The sequence below is a fragment of the Lissotriton vulgaris genome, chromosome 6 (genome assembly GCF_964263255.1).
Source record: "Lissotriton vulgaris chromosome 6, aLisVul1.2, whole genome shotgun sequence".
In the NCBI taxonomy this organism is placed as follows: domain Eukaryota; kingdom Metazoa; phylum Chordata; class Amphibia; order Caudata; family Salamandridae; genus Lissotriton; species Lissotriton vulgaris.
Window position 1 is genome coordinate 416674685 of NC_141694.1, and position 21029 is coordinate 416695713.

A 21029-nucleotide genomic window follows, 5' to 3' on the forward strand; every position below is an offset into this window, starting at 1 on the left:
GCAAAGGGAAGGACTGTGCCTGCTGTGTCCTGCTCATGGAGAAGTCTTCTCCGGAGCCCAGCCAAAGTAAGAGACTCAAGGGGTCCGTTGATTGACCTCCTATTCGCAGCACAGAGACCTAACTGCTGAAGAAGCCTGCTGGAGAGAATTGGTAACCCAAATCTTTAAACCACTGCCTCTCAACACTGTGCAGCACCAGAGACCTGATGCCAGCACTCAAAGTTCCACCTGAGTTTGCTGAATCCAGGAGAGTTGTCGGAGTGCAGCTTGGTCACTCAGAAAGAGAATTATCGTTCAAGAAAGAATTCTGCTGTGACCATGATACTGGGCAGCTGGTAGCTCAGTGGCAACTGAAAGTTTGCCTGGTCTGAGAAGACTTCAAGGGATGTCGACCCCTGTGGCCAGGACTGCCTCACCAAGCCCATGAACCAAGGAGTAGCTGCAGGAGAACCCTCCATCACCCGCATCGCATATACAGCGTCCATGAGCATCTTTAGCACCCTGTAGGTCTTGCATAAGGACCACTCCATAACCACCTACAGCAAATGTATAAAAGTACCTGGAACTAGCTGAGGACTGCCCCCTACTTTCGAGGTTGCTGATTCTGTAGACTCCTGCTGTCAACCCTGACTGGCCCCCTGCCAGAGATTGTCAACTAAAGTACCTCCAAGTAACTGCAGTGATGCTCACCCAAAGTTTTCCCTAAACATTTCAGTGTCAAATTTGTTGAACTGTCGATGCTTGTTCATGGTGAAGTGAAATTGCATATTTACTATACCTTGTAAATTGTATATCTCCAGATCTTTTTCATTGTTGTGTTCCATACAATACATAAAAATATAATAATTTTTATTTTTAAATTGGTATCGGATTTCTTGAATATCTCATGTATTTCTTCTTTGTCTTGTTGCTGTTTAAATACTTTACACTTGTTCCTCTGTATAAGCTTTGCTACTCTGATCCGCAACTGCTCAGGGTTGAGTTAAAGGTTTGACAGACGAAACCTACTAGTCCTAAAGGGTTTGGTAAATGTATAACAAAGTGAGGTTGCTCAACCGCGTAATACCCAATTTCCTCACACTGAGCCACTGCTGCACCATTATCTGCAAAGCCTAATCTAGTCAAACCAAAGTCTCCTTTGGCACTAGGTGCTCCATCAGTAACACAATGGGTGCCAGGGCATAGTGGGGGCAGTTACCCCATATTCGTGACTCACAGGGCGACAGTATCATCACAGCCATCCTTCAGAACGAGAACGTGACACCGGCGGGTTTGATAGAAAGATCAACAGCCTATCATCTGGATTGAACTGCTTGTTAAAATGATCAACCTTGCAGAGTATTGTATTTCCGAAAAGAAGAGATAGCCGATCCCCTCTAGATAAAAAAAAAAGTCCCTCCAGATAGAGCTCATCAGGGCTAAAATTAGCAATCTTGAGGCCTGGCCCTGGTGTAACATGAGGATCACAGGTTTAGCAGAGACCACAAATAGGGACAATTACTCCTTTATGCAGACCCTTCTCTTCAACCTGTTGGGAAAGAAGCTGTTTCTTCCCTGTTTTTTAACAAACCAAACGCACATCTCTGATGCCTAGGCAGGTCACATGTGTGTCATCACAACCTATAATTGCCTGCCTCTTGAATTAGAGATCAAGAGACGTTCCTAAGACTCTCCCATGAAAAGAGGGATCTGCACTATGCGGGGGCCTCTGTTTCATCATTTCCAGATTTTACAGTCCTGCTGCAGTAAAGATGAAACTAGTCTGTGTTCCTTTTGTGATGTTGTCCTCCAGCTTGCCCCAGGTTCACAATGTATGGCAAGGCATGCATATTTTGGAGATCCACAGGCAAGCCTCATCATTTCTCCAGACACATAGCATTGAATGGAAGGACACCTACTTTAGCATGGAAAATGAGTGATGTTTTCTGTGATGGGATGTTGGGACAGGAATGTGCCTCACATGATGGAGTGCACCGCTGTCCTGAGCGCCCCCCTAGCTACAAAAGATGTCTTGGTCCCTGGTGCTCATTTTGCTTTTCGCAGGCAAACTGATAAGTCATAAAGAGTAGGGCTGGGGACTTGGGGTAACCTTTTGATGTACACATCTGTGGCTGACATCCAGTTGTCAACTAATAGTCACTCCAATTGCCTGTGTTGTAGTGCTATCATATTTGGAGTCACTCTTGCTGTGATACACTACTTTCTGGAAGAAGGACTTGACAGAGGAATCGGCACTTCAAAAGGGAGAAGACCCCAAACACAAACTTCAAAGACTCAGATACTAAATCACATTTTTCTTTCATCCTTCTTGTTTAATTTGTCACCCTTCTCGTTTAATTATCATCCTTCTTGTTTAAATTGTATTGTTTTCCTACTGTTACTTTCTGTCACTGTCACTGTTTTTTGCATGTTCTCCACCACTGCTCCCATACGGCCCCTTACGCTCATGCTCCTGCCTCCCAGCTGAGCTTTCCCTCCCTCTTCCCCTATTTAATAGTGGCTGAACACCCTCACTTCCGGATTCAGACCAGCCCTAGAAATGCACTTCGCAGCACCCTCGCTTCCAGGTCCCCCCACCACCCCGGACCTTGTGCCTCGTTCGCCACGACCATTGCCAACCTCATCGCCTCCATGGACTACATACTCATCGGAGACCTGAACTTCCACCTCGACAACCCCAGCGACCCCAACTCCACCACCCTCCTGGACAGCCTCGCCAACATCGGCCTGTAACAGCTCATCACAATGCCCACCCACAAGTCAGGACACACCCTCAACCTCATCTTTGCTGGCAGTAATAGCATCCACTTTAGCCACACCACGCAACCCCCCTGGACAGACCACCACTGCGTACACTTCAACATCGACAAACCCACCGCCCCTAAACCTGCACTGCACTCTCCACGATGGATCTGTAGCAAAATCACTCGGTAGCAGCTCAACTCCACCATCAACCGAGATGCACCCACCACCTCTATCGGCGCAAACCTCGCAGCCAAAGAACTCCACAGATGGATCTCCAACTGCGCAGACAAGCTCGCACCCCTACGCAACTCCGACAGACAACGGCCCAGGAAGGCCACCTCGTTCACCACCAAACTACAAGAATCCAGGGACTCCTACAGACATCTCAAAAAGAAGAACTATAAAAACAGCAAAACGCCAGAAGATTGCACCACCTACAAGAACAGCATGACTGAATACCACCAACGCATCAGATCCACCAAAAGGACCTTCATCCAAAACAAGATCCTCGCCAACTCCAGCAATCCAAGAACTCTTCAGTGTCATCCAGGAATTCACCAAAACCCCCCAGCTAAACCACGGACATCACCCCCTCCCAGGACCTCTGCGATAAGCTTAGATCCTACTTCCATCTGAACATCAAGGGCCTCTACGACCACTTCAATGACCAGACATCTGACTACCGAAACCACCTCCCTCTCCAGCAACACCAGCCAGCCTACCATCTTCTTCTGGACCACAGTCTCTACTGAAGACACCACTTCGACCATGAAAGGCATCCACTCAGGGGAACCCCATGGACCCCTGCCCGCCGCACATCTACCACAGAGCCACCATCGCTCCCGAACTACGACGCACCATAAACACCACCTTCATGACCGGCACCTTTCCCTAGACCCCTGCTCAAGAAGCCCTCAGCAGACCCCATGGACCTAAAGAACTACCGACCCATCTCCCTCCTCCCCTTCACGGCCAAAGTCACTGAGATGATCGTCAATGCCCAGCTAACAAGATTAATCAAAGAAAAGTCCATCCTTGACCCCTCCCAATCCAGATTCCCGAGCAACCACAGCATCGAGACCGCTCTACTCGCCAACACAGAAGACATCCGCACCCTCCTTGACCAAGAACACACCGCTGCCCTTATCCTACTCGACCTCTCTGCAGCGTTCAACACAGTCTCCCACCGCACACTCCCCACCAGATTCCACGTCGCTGGCATACAGGGAACCACCATTGGCTGGATCTGCTCCTTCCTAACCGGCAGAACTCAAGAATTAGACTGCTACCCTTCCTCTCCAAGCCCACAGAAATCAATGGCGGAGTACCGCCATCGTCAGACAGCACGAACTCAGCATAGTAAACTACACAGACGACACCAAGCTCATTCTCTCCTCTCCCTCCTTCACCAAGGACACCGTCACCACCTGACTCAACTTCCAGGAAGGAAGGACGTCGCATCCTGGATGAGCAGCTGCTGCCTGAAGCTCAACTCAGAAAAGACAAATGTCCTCGTCCTCTGACCCTCCTACTCTGCATGGGACAACACCCGGTGCCCCACCATCCTCGGCAGCCCTCCCACCCTCATGGACCACATCTGAAACCTCGGCATCGTACCCAACTCCTCCCTCTCCATGACCCAACAGGTCAACACCAGCAGACTACGGAAACGCCCTCGACGCCAGGAACAACAAGTTTCTGCTCCACAAACTCCAGACCATACATAACACCACAGCCAGACTCTTCTTCGGCATCCCTCGACACGAACACATCACCCAACACCTGGCGCCCCGTTAAGAAGAGTTACTTTTGAGATCCTAACCCACGCCTACAAATGCCTCCACAACACCGGACCCCAATACCTCAATAGGAGAATCTCCTTCCATGTACCCAAGAGAAACCTCCGATCCGCTGACCTCCCCCTCGCCGAAACCCTTCGCATCCGCAGAGCCAGAACGGGTGGAAGAATCTTCTCCTACATTGTGGCCAAGACCTGTAACGAGCTCCCGATGGACATCAGACACATCCCCTCCCTGACCATCTTCAGAAAGACACTCAAAACCTGGCTCTTCAACTGAACGGAGCTGCTTTACCCCCACCCCCCAGTGCCTTGAGACCCTCACGGGTGAGTAGAACGCTTTACAATTCCCTTGATTGATTGATTGGGATTTAGTGTCTAGAAATGGACTATAAGAAAGGAGAGCTCGAGCCCGTGAAAATGTCAACTGTCAAACAGCCAGTTGGGCTGTATGTTGAGGAGAAGCTCTGCAAGACTTCTGCCTGTGACTAGTCTCTTAGCTGGGTAAGGGGACATCACCCATGGTAATTCAATGCCACCTGTCCCTCGAGCATGGATCTACCAGTGCCTGCTTCTCAAAACCAGTGTGCCATGTAAGGAAGAGGAGAGCACTTGGAGAGAGCAAGGTCCAGTGGGTGATCCTGGCAAGTTTATAACCGTAGCCAAAGAGTGAGGAGTCGGCTGCTGCCCCGATCGGGTCGTCACCCGTGTTTTGATTAAAGTCTGTTCTAAATCCAAAACCCAGAGGACAATCTCTCTGCTGTTCTCTGAGAGGTTTTGTTTGGCAGCATGTCCTGGCTCAAGGTGAACTGGAATACATTATTGATTTTTCCTCTTATGGCAACTACAGTGCAGTGGGGCCAGGGGTATCCTCTCTGATGGACAATTCACTCTGTGAGTTATCTGCCAGCAGAGTGCATTAGCATATCAACATTACCATCCCCGAGATTGTTTGACTTGCATAAGTCCCTTATAGGACTGGCCTGTGCTGGTAAGCAGCCAAGACAGCTGGGGTATGCTGACTCTGCTGTATGAGGCCAGAGGCTTCTTGGCCTCCGATTTTGATTAGCAATTCCATGCAGCGCAGGCCCACCATGTTCTTTTTTGTGGGGGGCGGGGGGAAGCTTTGGGTGGGAAGGGAGACCTCCGACCTGACACCTTTCTGGTCCTACGGAGGAGGCAGGCCTGTTGACGATCTTGAACACAGCAGTACCATTGTTGGCTGCCTGCCCTGAGTATAGCCTGGACTCTGTGCAGAGTGTTGTCGTGGAACTGGCTAGGTTACAGACATAGTCACAAACAACTTTACTCTGTGTCCTAGTTGCGGGCAGTCATATCTCCCCATGGCATTGATGAGTGTGGAGACCTGGCAGATGGGTGGACTTTGATCATGTGTCGGAGGAATCTATTTGTAGATGGGTGATGTAGAGGCCTGGAGAGCTTTCAGAGCAAGGAGGGTGTGTTTGAACCCATGATTACTCATTTGTATTATAGAATTTGTAGCACTTTTTATTAAAATAAAGCAAATAAATGACTGTGGTCCATGAAGCGCAAAATGCTCACCATCCCTACTCTGAGATCTTTGCAACTGGAACAGAGCTCTCAGAAGGTCAGGGACACATGGAAGAGCAAGCTTTGACTGAAATGATCCTGTAACTGGGTTTACTGCTTTGCACACCTTTACTCGATCTCTTTAAAACAGAAGACGCTGATTGCTCCACTTCAAATTTACGACACCAGCTCGACTGATGTCGTTTGGGCTGATTGAGGGTAACATGTGCTCTAGATGCTCTTGAGATGAAGCCGATTTTATTCTCTTGGCTTGGGATGCCCTGGAATTCAAGCGGTTTGGTTGCATGTGTTCACTGAACTGGGAAGATGATACTATGCAGAATTGATACTCCCTTACTGGCTATACTAGGGTTTTAAAGGAGTTCCTTACCCCGGTGAAACGTTTTACTGCACTGGCTCTTCTATTGGCCAAATTGAGGGTAGTACTGAACTGGGGCAGAGAACATCTCCCAAAAAAAAGGGATTGCGATAAAAATTTGATATCCTGTAATGACTCATCAGACACCTGTGGTACACTGCTTCCACAACTCCAGACTGATGAACATTTTTCCCCTACTTAGACATTATTTGTTTACACATAATTTAGATGACTGGTAATACATGTTGGGAAATTTCTCACTGAATTATCAATGGATTTATACTTTGTGTCCCTGAGATTCGGTGGTGAATGTGTCCTATCTGATTTAAGTTATGTATAAAAAAAAAATAAGCAACTTCTTAAATACTGTCTGAACAGACGATTGACAGTTTGCAGGCCCACTGCTATTAGGTGTAATCTCGGTTTTGTTGGAGTCATTAGTCCTATTGCTACATATTTATTACACTTGTCGTATGAACACTTAAAATGCGTGCAATTCTTTCAAGCAGTGGAATTGATGCTGGATCTTGAGCAGGCCTAGTCAGTCTGGCATATGAGTAACAGGAAGGAGCCATTCAAATTGCACCTCAGCCTTTACCTCTTGCCCTTTTCCAATAGATTATAACAAGCTATAGTGTATGTTGTTTTCGTTAACATTTACCCTTTTGAGATAATTGTTTGCTTTGTCTTCCATACTTAGGTTCTGCCCCAGAAGCATTGGTGGATGAACACAGTGATATGACCTGCTTTACAGGAAAGAGACTTAATTCTAAAATGCAAGTGTATTCTGGATCCAAACCAATTTTTCTTTCAAAAATGCTAACACTCTATGAGCAGTGTCTCCGTGTTCTTCAAAATAATATTGACTGTAAGTACTTTCAAATGTTTAATTGAACAAATATTCTTTTTCTGCGAAGTACACTTAATATATTGTTTTTCCTGTGAGAAGTAAATCTCTTAATATTTTAATATGAAGATGTGACATATTGAAAGGTGTGATGCAGATAAATCTCCTTCTTTAAAAAAAAAGATGTTTTACTTATTTCATGTAAGCCTTTGGAGGCCATACAGGACTTCTAATCCAGGTTTCACATCGACCCTGACTTTGCCCTATCGCACAGTGCATCAGCTTTCCAGGCCATCACGTGGGGCTGACAGGGCACCGGAGCACCATAAAGACACCGGAGGTGTCCCACCGTGCGGGAGTCTTGCTCACTGCGCCACTGACTTTGCCCTGCCGCACAGTGCATCAGCTGCACTTGCAGGGGCGGAACAACATGTCTCAGCTTTCCAGGTGATTACGTAGGGTCTGACCAGGTGCTGGTGCATCATAAATACACCAGAGACGTACTGCAGCGCTCATCAGAGCCCGGGAGAGGCAGGACTGCGCCCCGTCTCATGGCTCAGTCATTTTCATCAAAATCCCCGCAGCATACCTTGGTACCAGGAGGCAGTCCATTTAAGGCTAGCAAGACATCGAACCAGGTAATCGCTGAAAAATGGGGATAGGGGGAAAGAGGCCATAACTCAGTGGGCTAGCAGGGGGCACAGGCACCAATTCCATCGCCTTCACAAATTATCTGACATCTGTTATGGGGCCATGTAAACAGACACTGTCCGTATGGAAACTTGTCTGGTGCCCCAGATCTCAGTCAACCTGATGTACTCCAGATTAATGTTGACTTAACTGAATCTAATGTGAACATGCCCCCCAAAATTAATCCACGAGCCGTTTCTAAATCAGATTTTTCCTGTACAGGCAAGACTTAATTGTAGCTAAACTGGCCCCTTTCGAGAAACTAGATACGTTTTCGTCCTATACAAATACATATTCAGCCCAGGCACATGAATTTAACCCTGCATCCCTGTCCCGTCTCCCTCAGGAGAGCGCTGAACTTGTGAACTCGCATGTACCACTGGTTACCAGTGTAGCTGTTCCCAATTCATGTCCCCAAGGAGGATGACCATCTCCAGAGCAGGGAGGCCCTGACTACAAGGGCCTTCCAAATGATGATGGCTCCTGTACTACGTACTGGAACGAAACCCCCGTTGTACAACCCCACATACCCCCAGAGTGCACTCCCTATACAAGTGTTAGAAAATGCCACACATAGTGATTCCTCATTGTTCGAATGCCAGATCTTATTATTGAACAAGGCTCACCACTGGTTGAAGAAGCATACTGGTTAGTCCAGAGACTTATCTAAAGACATAACTACTGCCAGGCAAGTTTCGTGGGTTGGCCCATGGGAGAAAAGAGCAACCGGTGACTGTATAATCATAAAGTTTAGGAGACCAGACTATGTCCAGTCACTACTTCATTGTCTTCTCAAACCAACCAGTGTTTCTGATGGTATTAGAGCCCATCCCCTCTGCTTTTTATGGCCCAAAACCCTCCCTTCCATGGAATACAAAGGGTAGGAGTCATCAATGTGGTTGGATAAGCATGACAAAAAGGGAGGCACCTAGGTTTCAACATCGGCAAAACACCAAAAGCAGTCCTCCCATTTTTAATAGATTTGAGGCTCTCTCATCCCTGGAATAACACGATTGACTCTTACAAGACACATACCACCGAGTGGAACCCAGGGACTCTGTGACTCCTCACAGGCCTGCTCAAGTTCGGCCCTCCACCATAACGAGCCAGAATAAGAGCTGGAGCATAATCTCGTGGAACATAACTGGACTCTGATCAAAGTTAAACAACCCTGACCGGTGAAGACTTCAGGACCACCACTCAATAATTTGCTGTCAAGTGACCTGGCTGTTGGGTCAACCTCACCTAGATCCTGTCCCAGCTACTGCTTCAAATTCGGACGAGTCCAAAGGTGGCCTGGTGACCTTCATGTTAGTAACGCTTGCAGACTCTAAAGCCCATGAAGTTACTTCCACGCCATACTTTCACATACTTATGAGACTGCATTAATCTTACGATTTGTTACTAGAACGCTTCTACAATAATATATTTGATTATACAGTGACAAAGGTGATGATGGATGGGCTGGAGGAAACCTTACAAAAAATGTTTTGTGAGCACAAGAAGGATTTACTAACAAATTGGGTGGATGATTTTAACATCGAAATGTGTAATCCTGAAGTCATGTCTTAATGTGGTATTAGAGATGAGTCAGATCAATCCCGCACACATTTTAGGCACACTCCAGGCTGGACTCACTGAACAGAGTCTTATCCGCAAATAATTTGATATTCGCCCAAGATCTACATCATGCTAAGTTCTGGCAGACCCCCAACATTTATGGGGCAAGATTTAAAATCTATTATTGATCACATGTTAATCTCCAAGGAACTGGTGCCGGCTTATATTGGTTGTAATGTCTTGCCTAGCTGCACAAGGGACCACAACCCCCTAATTTTAGAACTCCAACTGAATTTTTGTGAGACCCCCAAGATGTGCAGCATTGAACACTAGAATTCAGTAAGAACAAGGGAGTTAATATGAAATGGGAGAGAATAGACGAGGACGCTGTTTTCTTTTTTTAAGGACCTTCTCATTAATAATGAGTCCGAAATTGCTACGGTCCTTGAGACTGATACAAATCCTGCATCAGCCATCCTAAATCATTACATGGCAGCTGGGCTAACTAAAACTGTTACCAAGGCCAGTGCCAGCCCTAGATGGTTTAATAATACCTGCTCAATATGCCACAGGTCACTAAAGCTAGCACTTGCCAAGCGTCCACGAGACAAAGCAGGTGTAGCCTTGGCTAGGAAATCATTTTATCAAAGCAATAACCTTAAAGACAGCGAAAATAAGAAAGAAGGCCTGGGAAGATCTAAGGGATACAGAAATTGGGGTGGTGATGAACAGAGTGTCTGAATTAAGCAGACCACTCTTACCCAGTCCAAAGATCAGGGCTTGATCCATCACCGTTATTTATCTCACTGCACCATCCCAGTTCAGAACCTGGCTATATGCAAATCAGTCTGTCCCTGGCTCAGTATATCATGGGACCAGGGCAGACTAAACTACCAAGCCAATTCTTCACCAGAAAGGAGACAAGCTACCGGGGACCGGTTTCTGGCATTTCAGCCGTCTTCGGCCCGGCTTGCTTAAATCCTGATGGTGCAGTGAGAAAGGGACTCATGTCTGAGTATACCCTGCCACACCTATAGTGGCCAAAAACGATACAGAAATGGGGGTGGTGATGAACAGAGTGTCTGAATTAAGCAGACCACTCTTACCCAGTCCAAAGATCAGGGCTTGATCCATCACCGTTATTTATCTCACTGCACCATCCCAGTTCAGAACCTGGCTATATGCAAATCAGTCTGTCCCTGGCTCAGTGCATCATGGGAACAGGGCAGACTAAACTACCAAGCCAATTCTTCACCAGAAAGGAGACAAGCTACCGGGGACCGGTTTCTGGCATTTCAGCCGTCTTCGGCCCGGCTTGCTTAAATCCTAATGGTGCAGTGAGAAAGGGACTCATGTCTGAGTATACCCTGCCACACCTATAGTGGCCAAAAACGACACAGAAATGGGGGTGGTGTTGAACAGAGTGTCTGAATTAAGCAGACCACTCTTACCCAGTCCAAAGATCAGGGCTTGATCCATCACCGTTATTTATCTCACTGCACCATCCCAGTTCAGAACCTGGCTATATGCAAATCAGGCTGTCCCTGGCCCAGTGCATCATGGGAACAGGGCAGACTAAACTACCAAGCCAATTCTTCACCAGAAAGGAGACAATCTACCGGGGACCGGTTTCTGGCATTTCAGCCGTCTTCGGCCCGGCTTGCTTGAATCCTGATGGTGCAGTGAGAAAGGGACTCATGTCTGAGTATACCCTGCCACACCTATAGTGGCCAAAAACGATACAGAAATGGGGGTGGTGATGAACAGAGTGTCTGAATTAAGCAGACCACTCTTACCCAGTCCAAAGATCAGGGCTTGATCCATCACCGTTATTTATCTCACTGCACCATCCCAGTTCAGAACCTGGCTATATGCGTGGAAGGGTATACTCAGATGTGAGTCCCTTGCTCATTGCACCATCCGGATTCAAGCAAGCCGGGCCGAAGACGGCTGTAATGCCAGAAACCGGTCCCCAGAAGCTTGTTTCCTTTCCAGTGAAAGAATTGGCTTTGTTGTAGTTTGGTTTGCCCTGTTCCCATCATGCACTGGGACAGGAACAGACTAATTTGCATATAGCCAGGTTCTGAGCTGGGATGGTGCAGTGAGCTAAAAAACGGTGTTGGATCTAGCCCTGATCTCTTGACTGGGTGAGAGTATTCTGCTTAATTCAGAAACTCTGTCCATCACCACCCCTTGTTGTTTAATTATTTTGTCCACCATAAGCGTGGAAGGGTATACTCAGATGTGAGTCCCTTGCTCATTGCACCATCAGGATTCAAGCAAGCCGGGCCGAAGACGGCTGTAATGCCAGAAACCGGTCCCCGGAAGCTTGTTTCCTTTCCAGTGAAAGAATTGGCTTTGTAGTTTGGTTTGCCCTGTTCCCATCATGCACTGGGACAGGAACAGACTAATTTGCATATAGCCAGGTTCTGAGCTGGGATGGTGCAGTGAGCTAAAAAACGGTGTTGGATCTAGCCCTGATCTCTTGACTGGGTGAGAGTATTCTGCTTAATTCAGAAACTCTGTCCATCACCATCCCTTGTTGTTTAATTGGGAAGATCTAAGGGCAGCAAGCACGTTGAAAGACTCCCGAGCTTTTTGACAGGTTGTAAACTCACCAAGTTTTTTTGTGATATTAAATGCCAAAAATTGAGTTGCTGATACAAACTAATGATTGGGTGGCACATTTTTCAGATATTTTTGATCAGTGGCCCACCTCACCAATGCTCTTGACAGATACTGTGGTACCCAGAGACTTGAATGGTGTTATTGCCTTAAGCAGAACAATTGTCAGATGTCACCCTGGCCACTGAACGTGAATCTCTGGGAGAGCACTAGGGCCAGATAGAATAGATTTAGATGTTTATAAATCACTACTACAATTCTGAGCACCCTTAATTACAAATGTCATTAGAAGCTCTATCGTCGGACCCCTAGTGAAAACCTGGCAGGAGGCCATTATTGTCCCCCTTTTTTTTATGAGGGACAGGAGCCAGACCCATGCTATGGCCTGATCTCCCTTCTAGACAGTACAGTAAAGATCTTGGGTAGGGTGATCTTAGTAAAGTTAGAGGACTGAGCAGTGGAGTCTGGCACTCTCAAATGTCTAGTTCTGGTTTCGACCCGGCCTGGGAACTGTTGTGTCGGGCCCTAGGCCCTCATTAAGCTAAAGCAGGGAGACACAGACACCAGAATACTCTGCTAGGTAATGGGCCCGAGCACATGCGCTCCGCCCCTTTTATTGACTGGGTCACGTGACTTGTGACACCAGTGGTGGGTGGGTGTAAAGTGTCGGTTACATCATTCAAACAACTAGAACGTGTCCAGCCGGACACTACATTCCTCCCAAAATTTAATATAAATTAAGGAAAGGCAAAGTCCGAACCTGTGGGAGGAAAAAACATAAATATGCAATCATCGTAAATTTAGAATGAGTCTATTCAGCTGCTTGCTAGATGACGACTGTGAAAATCGCTGCTGAAATGTTACTTCTCCTGGGCTCGACGTCCTGGTTCTCGGTGGGCGTGCTCTTCAGTCCACTGAGATCTTGCTTTTGGGGTGACGCCGAACAGGATGGCCAAATGGTAGACTTGATATATGTTGTCTTCTACTAGTCCTTCTGGTTTCTTCACTGTAGGCAGATTGGCTTCACATTGCAAAGGAGGGAGTGGATGAAGGACATCCCTCTCACTGAGACGCCCCTCTTGCAGGTGTTCTCCTGCCACGAGATGTCCCGGAGGCCCTCTTCAGGTTTCCGCTGGGCTGGGTGTTCTCTGCAGCATTGCTCCAACTCCAGTCTGCGTGTGAATGGAGGAGGCGAGATTACTACCTCGCAGTCCGTAGCTCTACCTGGAGGGTGGTTGTTGACTCTTACCTTTGCACACAAGTTCCTCTTCTTACCAGGACATGCAGGATAGACGGCGGTGGATCCATCTCTCTTGTCGGGACCCTCTGCCACCGGTGTCCCTGAGGCAATTGCCCCTTGGATATCCACGGGCTGGTGTGGAGTGGTTAATTCTCCTTCTGCCGGACGTCTGAGCGCTCTCCGCATCCAATCTTCCGTTCAATCCCAAAAGTAGGTGTTACCAATGGTCCAACCTGTACTCTCCTGCAGTCGACCAGTCGTCAGGGGGAACTTGTTAGTAGATGCCTGTTCTGTTCTTAGTGCCATCAGTACTCTCCTGTACATGTGGGTCACGGCACACGATGTTGTGGTGCATTTCACCTTTTCCTCTGGTGTGTGTGTGGACCTGCCATACCTCTCCTCATTTTTCTAGATGTTGTTCTTGATGTCGTCGTGCCACATGACTCCTTTCACCTTTTCATTTCTTTGTGGCGTCGTGCCACTCCTTCTCCATCTTCTTTTTCGCGACGCGGTGCGGTCACCTTGCTGTCTTTGTCTTCCTGACCAGGCTTCTTCAAGCAGTGTGCACTCCGCCTGTTTCCCTCTCGTCTTGTCCTGGCTTTCAGACACTGTCTTCATCTCTTCTGTGACTGGACCGGTCGTTGCAATCTTCTCTCTTGCCTCCTGTTGCTTCCAGTTCTTGAAAGGTGTTGCATCCATCTCTCCGGGTCCTCTCCCGGACATTCTCCTGGTCACTCAGGTAACGGACGTCTTCTTCATTCTGAACAGACCTCCTACCAGGTCTCATCGCAGGCGACCATCTGGCTGGTCGGATCTTTCTTTTCTTCCTAGGCGATCTTCGTTGCGACTTCATCTTCGTGGTGACCAGACTGGGTGGACAGTTTCCTCTTCATGAGTCTTTATGCTGTCCTCGATCCTTGGGATCGCCATTTGCTCCGTTGCAGTGCTTTTGCGTTGGCGCGCTTTTGTCTGCTCTCTTCGTATGCTCTGCTGGCTCCGGAGGGTTACATCCCCGCTCCTTGGACTTTCTCCGGTGGGCACGCTCTCTTGTGCGCTGCCGGTGGCGCTCTTGTCTTCTTGGGGCATTAACCGTGCCTGATTGCTTCACCTTCTCTGGTTGCGTAGTGATCTTGCGTCACTCTTTCATTTCACCTCCTTGTGCATGGAGTTCTTTCACTCCCGGCGCATTCCTGCACAGTGCTGTGCTTCTTCTCCTCTTCAGGAACTCACTGCGTGTCCACGTGGTGGTGAGGTCCCTCGTGTCGCTGTGGTGACGACCTGTGGCCAGCAGGTGTCACCTCCTTCTTTTGCGCAGGTCCTGGCAGTGTCGCACTTTAGGTCGTCCTTTTGCTTCCTTGCTGCTGTGTGGCGCCCCTGCGCCAGTCTTGCGCATCAGTTTGCTGTACTTTCCTTTGGCGTGGCAGCTGTCTCTAGTGCTGCTTTGCGTTTGATTCACGCTGCTTGCAAAACCTCTCTGTGCCACTGTAGTGTCTCTTCTGTGCAACTATGCCTCCACCTGGCTCAACCCCTTGGCATTTGTTGCGGGCTTGAATTCTAGCTGGGAACTCTATGCAGTGTCCGTGGGTCTTCTATGGACCTGCCTGAATATTGGACCTGCCTGAATATTGCTCTAACAGCTGTGCTGAGCACAGTCAAAACGTGTGGAAAATATCCTTTTCCTGTTACACCAAGCAGTTCTGGTGCAGTTCTGGTACAGTACTGGTGAAAGGCCACTAGATGGCTGCTGCTGCTCCTGAATTCGATGCACAGGCAGTTTCTTTGTGCTGCGGAGCTCGGTTCCCTCGTGGTGCATGCTGCGTTGTGTATTTCCCCAGACGGGTTCAGCGCTCCCCTCGCGCTGCACCGACCCTGTCTTATCCGCTCCTGCCTCATCTCCTGCAGCCTCAACGCTCTGGCCGCCCTCCCGACACCCGTGGGGGACCGGAGACCGCAGGACAACTCCCTCTTGTCTCCGGTGAGTTGCACTTCATTGAGACTCGCAGCGCTGGCTGCACGCAGTTTCTTTCCATTCCCCCGTTTTTCACCCCGCAGCCTCACTTCTCACACGCTGCGCGGTGGGGAAGGGGTCGCTGCTGGCAAGCCGCGGGTGGGCTCCACTGGCCTTGTGACACTGGCCACTCGCATTAACGCTGGGTGGGCACCCGCTCTGCCTTTGTCCCCGCTAGCGGTCGCAGGCCGCGCTATGTCAATCCACTTCGCCCAGGGCACACCTTATGCCTCGGCCCCGGGTCATGCCGGCTCTTCAGTTGTGGGTTAGGCTCCCGCTGACCGCATGCAGCTCGCTGTCACTCCGCTGCACCAGCCGGCCTCCCGGCTCGCTCCTCATTCGGCGAGCCGCCTCTGCTGATGGGCTCTGCTTTCATAAGAGGGGGTCGCAAGGTGGTTAGCTACTCCACCCCCTCCCCACACATTACTTCGGCGTTGGTCGCGGAGGCTGGGTGTACTCCCGCGGACCTCCGCTCGCACTCTGGCCACTGTGGGCAGCCTGCAGGCTCACCTTGGGTCCGGCTGGCGTTGTGGCTATCGCGGGTGGGCTCCGGTCAGTCTCCTCACTGTGGGGTCGCCTAGTTGCGCCTAACGCGGGCGGGCTCCGCGTTGATCCGCACTTTCTCCCGGTGGTAGGCAGCGGCGGTCGGCGTCGATGCAGTCCGGCCCGCTTGCTTTCACCTTATTCTCGGGTGCTTGCCGTCTCGGCCAATGCGGGCTCCGCTCGGTCCGCTTCTTCTCTTCTCCGGGCGGTCTCACGGCCGGGGGTCTCGCTGCATGCCCAAGAGATGCGGGGTGGGCTCCCGGTCACACTCTCATTAACTTTCAGGCCCAGGGCTCAGCACACGCCCTGCGGGCTTCTCGGCGGCCGGCGCCAATAGTTTCAGGGGGTGCCCTTTCGACGAGCAGCCTTCTCTCCCCCTTTGTTGGCTGTTGCATGCAGGGGCTCAGCCACCCTCGTCGCCAATGTTGTGTCGGGCTCTAGGCCCTCATTAAGCTAAAGCATGGAGAGACAGACACCAGGATACTCTGCTAGTTAATGGGCCCCGAGCACGTGCGCTCCACCCCCTTTGACTGGGTCACGTGACTCATGACACCAGTGGTGGGTGGGTGTAAAGTGTGGGTTACATCATTCAAACAACTAGAACGTGTCCAGCTGGATACTACAGGAACCATGGAACATTCCCAGAACCTGTCTCTTATTGTCCAAAAAGATACCAAGGCAAAAAAAAAGGATGTGTTCAACTTGCCTTTATGGACTTCACATGTGCCTTTGACACAGTAGATCGATCGAATCTGTGGTCTATCATGTCCGACTTAGGGAGATAGTGCCATTATTAATCTGCTCTGTAGGCTCCGTTCGAACTCCACTGCAAAGGTTCAGTATAGCAATTGTTCTCTTTTAACTGGATCAATGTCCCTCCCAAGCCTGGCCCCATTTCATTTTCTAATCTACTTTAATGGTCTTGAGGCCCATCTGTGTAGTGTGGGGAAGAATATGCCTAAGCGTGCCTCTTAATACGTCACACTTTTACTTTACCCAGACGATGCAGTACTTATAGCCAGAACAGCCAACGGACTGCACTAAATCATTTATAATGAAATTCGGCCCAAAGCTAGCCAAAACAGACATTTTTACTTGGGGGCACTGAAATTTAAAAAATCTCTCGGTTTACATTCTTGGAAGTCCCTGTTGACTTTTATTTTAAATTTCTTTAAAACATAGCCCTTTCAATTTCAAAGGTCAATTGACACGGTTTTTAGATTTTCTAAACGATTAGGGGACAAGCCAATAGATAAACTGTGTTTTTAAAGTAAGTGTCTTTCAATCATTTCTTTTGGTATCGGTGTCCGGAGTTATGCCAACAGTAAATCCCTTGAAATAATATAGAATGCATTTTTAAGAAGGTTGCTTGTTGTGCCACAATCCGCCCCTGCCTCATTACGCCATGAAGAGCTGGGCCTGTCCAATTTGGAAGATTATTTAAAAGTACAACCGCTGTTATTATGGCTCAAAATTCGGAAAAACCGTAAGCCCCATTTCTGCAGAATAATCTTGAGTGACTGGTGACTCTGGATATCTTTTTAGAAATCACCTGGCTAAAGTTTATTAAATTTAGCTTTATTAAGCTAGGTGCCCCAGAATATTGTTTCAACTCGTACATTCTTGAAGGTGTTTCATCTAGTCGAATCAAATGCCTTTTTAATAAGCATGTTAATTTACTACCGGTGGTAGATAGAAGCATGAGGGATAGAGAGTTCATTCCATTTTCCAATGCTTGGCCATGCTCTACCTACAGATAGTCGTAAATGAAAGGCATAGATAAAGGCACAGGGTTTACTGATTTTCATGTCTTCCCCTTTTTCCCTGTGATGGTGCCGCATGGCAGTGCACTAAACACTTTAATTTATTTTGCACTCTTTACACCACACAGAGAGCCCAGTTTCTCTGGCCCCTACTTTTAACACTGAAAACTCATTCCCACTAACTGGCCCTGGGCTACCTTTATGATCTGGGGACTCCAGAAACTATATATGTGTTCTTGAGTTATATGTTAAGTGTGTTTAAGATCCGTAATAAGTATTGATTTTACCCTTATATGTATACATGACCACGTATTGTATGGTTTATTTATTTTGTTTTTGGATGTAAACTGTCTTAGCCTGATTAAGTGGAAAAGGCAATTAAAGTGGGCAGGATTATGTAGCTAACCTATAACCTTGACTAATGGTGTGGTATTTCATAATAGTGTAGTCGGTGTCGGGGGATTTTGAAAAATTTGTATAGCAAGATGGTTTCCCAATCAATTTTTACTTGCTTAGCGGACCCTGGTTAGAGGTTTTTGTAAAGCAAGTTTGTGGTAAACCAATTGCTATGTTTTCCTCTGTTGGCACATAATCGCCCAATTCCCCCTTACCTTTTTTTGGACTGTTTTTGGATGTTTGGTATAGCCGAGAAAGTTGTGCTTTATTTGGCTCTGTGAGTTGCGGAAAATAGTAAGGGTTTTCTAGTATTGTATCTTTTCTATGGCTTAGACGAAATTAACTTTGTGCCTTTTTAACCCTAACCACTATTTTGTCATGCGTTTTTATCTATGAAGTGTTCTTAAATGTACTGTGTGAACTATGTCATACTTTTTTTTAACCTCAAGTATTTTAACATGTTGGATATAATGCGGCTATCATATTGTACGTGTCACAATTTTGTGTACTTTTATGGTTTTATCTAAAAAGCTGAATAAAGATTTGGATAGGATGAATTCCGGTTTCATACATGGAAGACAAACTTCCTTCTAGCTATTGCCTCAACCAGGGGATAAGGGAGTGATAGAGGAATTCTCCCACAAAGATCCCCAATTTACTTTTCACCCTGATAAAATAATCCAGATGGTGTTTTTGCCAATGTTCTGTAGGTCAGTGCTTATGGCCTTCAAAAACACTAAGCATTGTGAAAATCAAGGCGTCTCTTCCTCATTCCATTCCTAATAGTATTAGCATCTTGAATTTTAATTGAAGGATCTTAGACCTATTCAAAACAGAGAATTGTTTTCAAAGTCTGCTGAGTCACACCCTATATTAGGCTACTAATGCATGGTATAATTACAGGCTAAACCAAGCTGCATGCCCGACAGATGGCACTCAAGTTAATCCCATTGCAAACTCTCAAGAAAAAGTATGCGTCTTGTGGAACAACCCTTTAATTTAGAGGGGTCTTATAGCCCAGTCTATGGAAATGTGTTATAGAATTTGATCATGTAATTACCCACACAGATGTCCTGACATTGAGTGACTGAGCAAGAAATGGCCAGTGCAACTATATACCAAAATGTCTGGAAGGAGATCAAATAATCAGCATCTATAGAACCAGGTCTTTAAGGCCTTTCTAAAGTGTAGAAGTACTGGCAATTTGTGCAGTGTTATCAGCTGAGCTCCTGTTTAAATCTCGGGATAGATGAAAAACAAGGCCTTCTGTGAGCTCACTACATGAATGGGTGCATAGTGATTAGATTTTTTCCTTAAGTAGAACTGTCCCGAAGAGGGAATGGTTTTATGCACGAGACAGATGGATCTTAATAATCAGAATAATTATTGTTAGTAAACCGGACTTGAAAGCATAAGTCTACGCTGTCAATACACCTTGCCTCCACACCTTGAAGATGGTGAGGAAGATGTTCTGATGGCTCCCATGCAACACTAGAAAAACTCACTCAAGAGCTAGTTACCCGCAAGTTGGACTATGGTAGCATACTCTCAACCAGGATCACCAAGCAACTCACTAGAAGACTATAACGTATCCAGAACTCAGTAGCCAGACTCATCCTAAACCTTCCATACAGAACTCACATTGAATCACACCTTGGGGAGCTCCACTGGCTCCTGATACACAAACGCTCGCTCCTAATTCAAACTCCTCACACACACACATTCAAGGCACAACCCAGCTCATGTCCCAACTACCTCGACAGTGCATCTTCTCCTTCCACCAACCACCTAGACACCTCAGCTCTACAGGACTCCTACTCGCACACATACCATGCATAGACCAAAGTATATCAGGAGAACGGGTGTTCTCCTGCATTGCTCCTAAAGTATGGAATAGCCTACAACTCCACATCAGTGGAGAAGTGTGGCTCACTGGTTAGAGGAGGCTGACCCTGATGCAGAGGTCAGACCCGGGACCAGGGTTCAATTCCAGACGCGGCAGGGTCTTGAGCTCAAAAATGTCCACGGACTCGATAATTCTTGCCTCGGTGCCTACTCGAATCATGGGTTCACACTCTGCAACTCTGGGCAATAGCTTGCTTAATCTCCACTACGGCCCACCGCGATGGGATGCCTGGTCTTCACCTTGGGGATGCCCAGTAGGGGTTATCTCGCAGGGAAAGCCAGGACGGGTTCCCAAAGCAAGCGCTAAGAGACCTGTCGGTGATTTGGCGCTATATAAATCGAAATTAACATAACATAACATCAGAGCCTCCTCCTCTGTTCTTGAATTCCGTTAGAAGCTGAAGACCTGCCCTTTTAATTAACCATGTTATACTACAAGTTAGTGGGAGAGAAGAGTTAGACCATAGAAGGGCTCATCCTCCTCACACTCAAGCTATGCACAAATTATAGAGCCATACTCTATCATGTGGGCTGTCCAGGCTAGTTTCTTATGAAAAAAGCAAAATGCTTTTTTATTTTCATTTTTAAAAGAACCCTCACCCACCCTGGTTTCCCCTTGGTGGCCCGCTTCATCATTGCATTCTGCTTCCAATGAGGCTACATTGAAGCACTGAATAATATCAGTTTATATGGAAGAAAATAAGAGTTGAGGGGAGGTGTGGGGTCCTGTTAAAAATACCTTTCTGGTATCAACTGATAAATAAATGCCTGTCAGTGTGGCTAAAACCTGTGATGCACATTAAAAGGCTCTTTGAATCCAGGATGAGTTACTAGTCAATGGGGCTGGGCTCATAGCCTGGGAGATGGTGGGACTGATCAGGCTGGCCATACCAGGTAATCTGATCAAGAGGAAGGCTTAGTCTTTTGAACTTTTATCTTGCATATATTTTAGTGGAAGCTGACCATCAGGTGTGATGCC

At 47.5% G+C, this 21029-nt stretch overlaps 1 protein-coding gene across 1 annotated transcript in view; it reads left to right on the forward strand.

Annotated features, from left to right (window-relative positions):
• The window catches only part of LOC147707411 (elongin-A-like), a 572231-nt gene that overhangs the window by 390259 nt on the left and 160943 nt on the right, over window positions 1–21029 (forward strand). The window contains exon 6 of the mRNA XM_086925212.1: window positions 7174–7341. Within this exon, the coding sequence (XP_086781338.1) occupies window positions 7174–7341 (168 nt within the window). The remainder of the gene's footprint in view (window positions 1–7173; window positions 7342–21029) is intronic.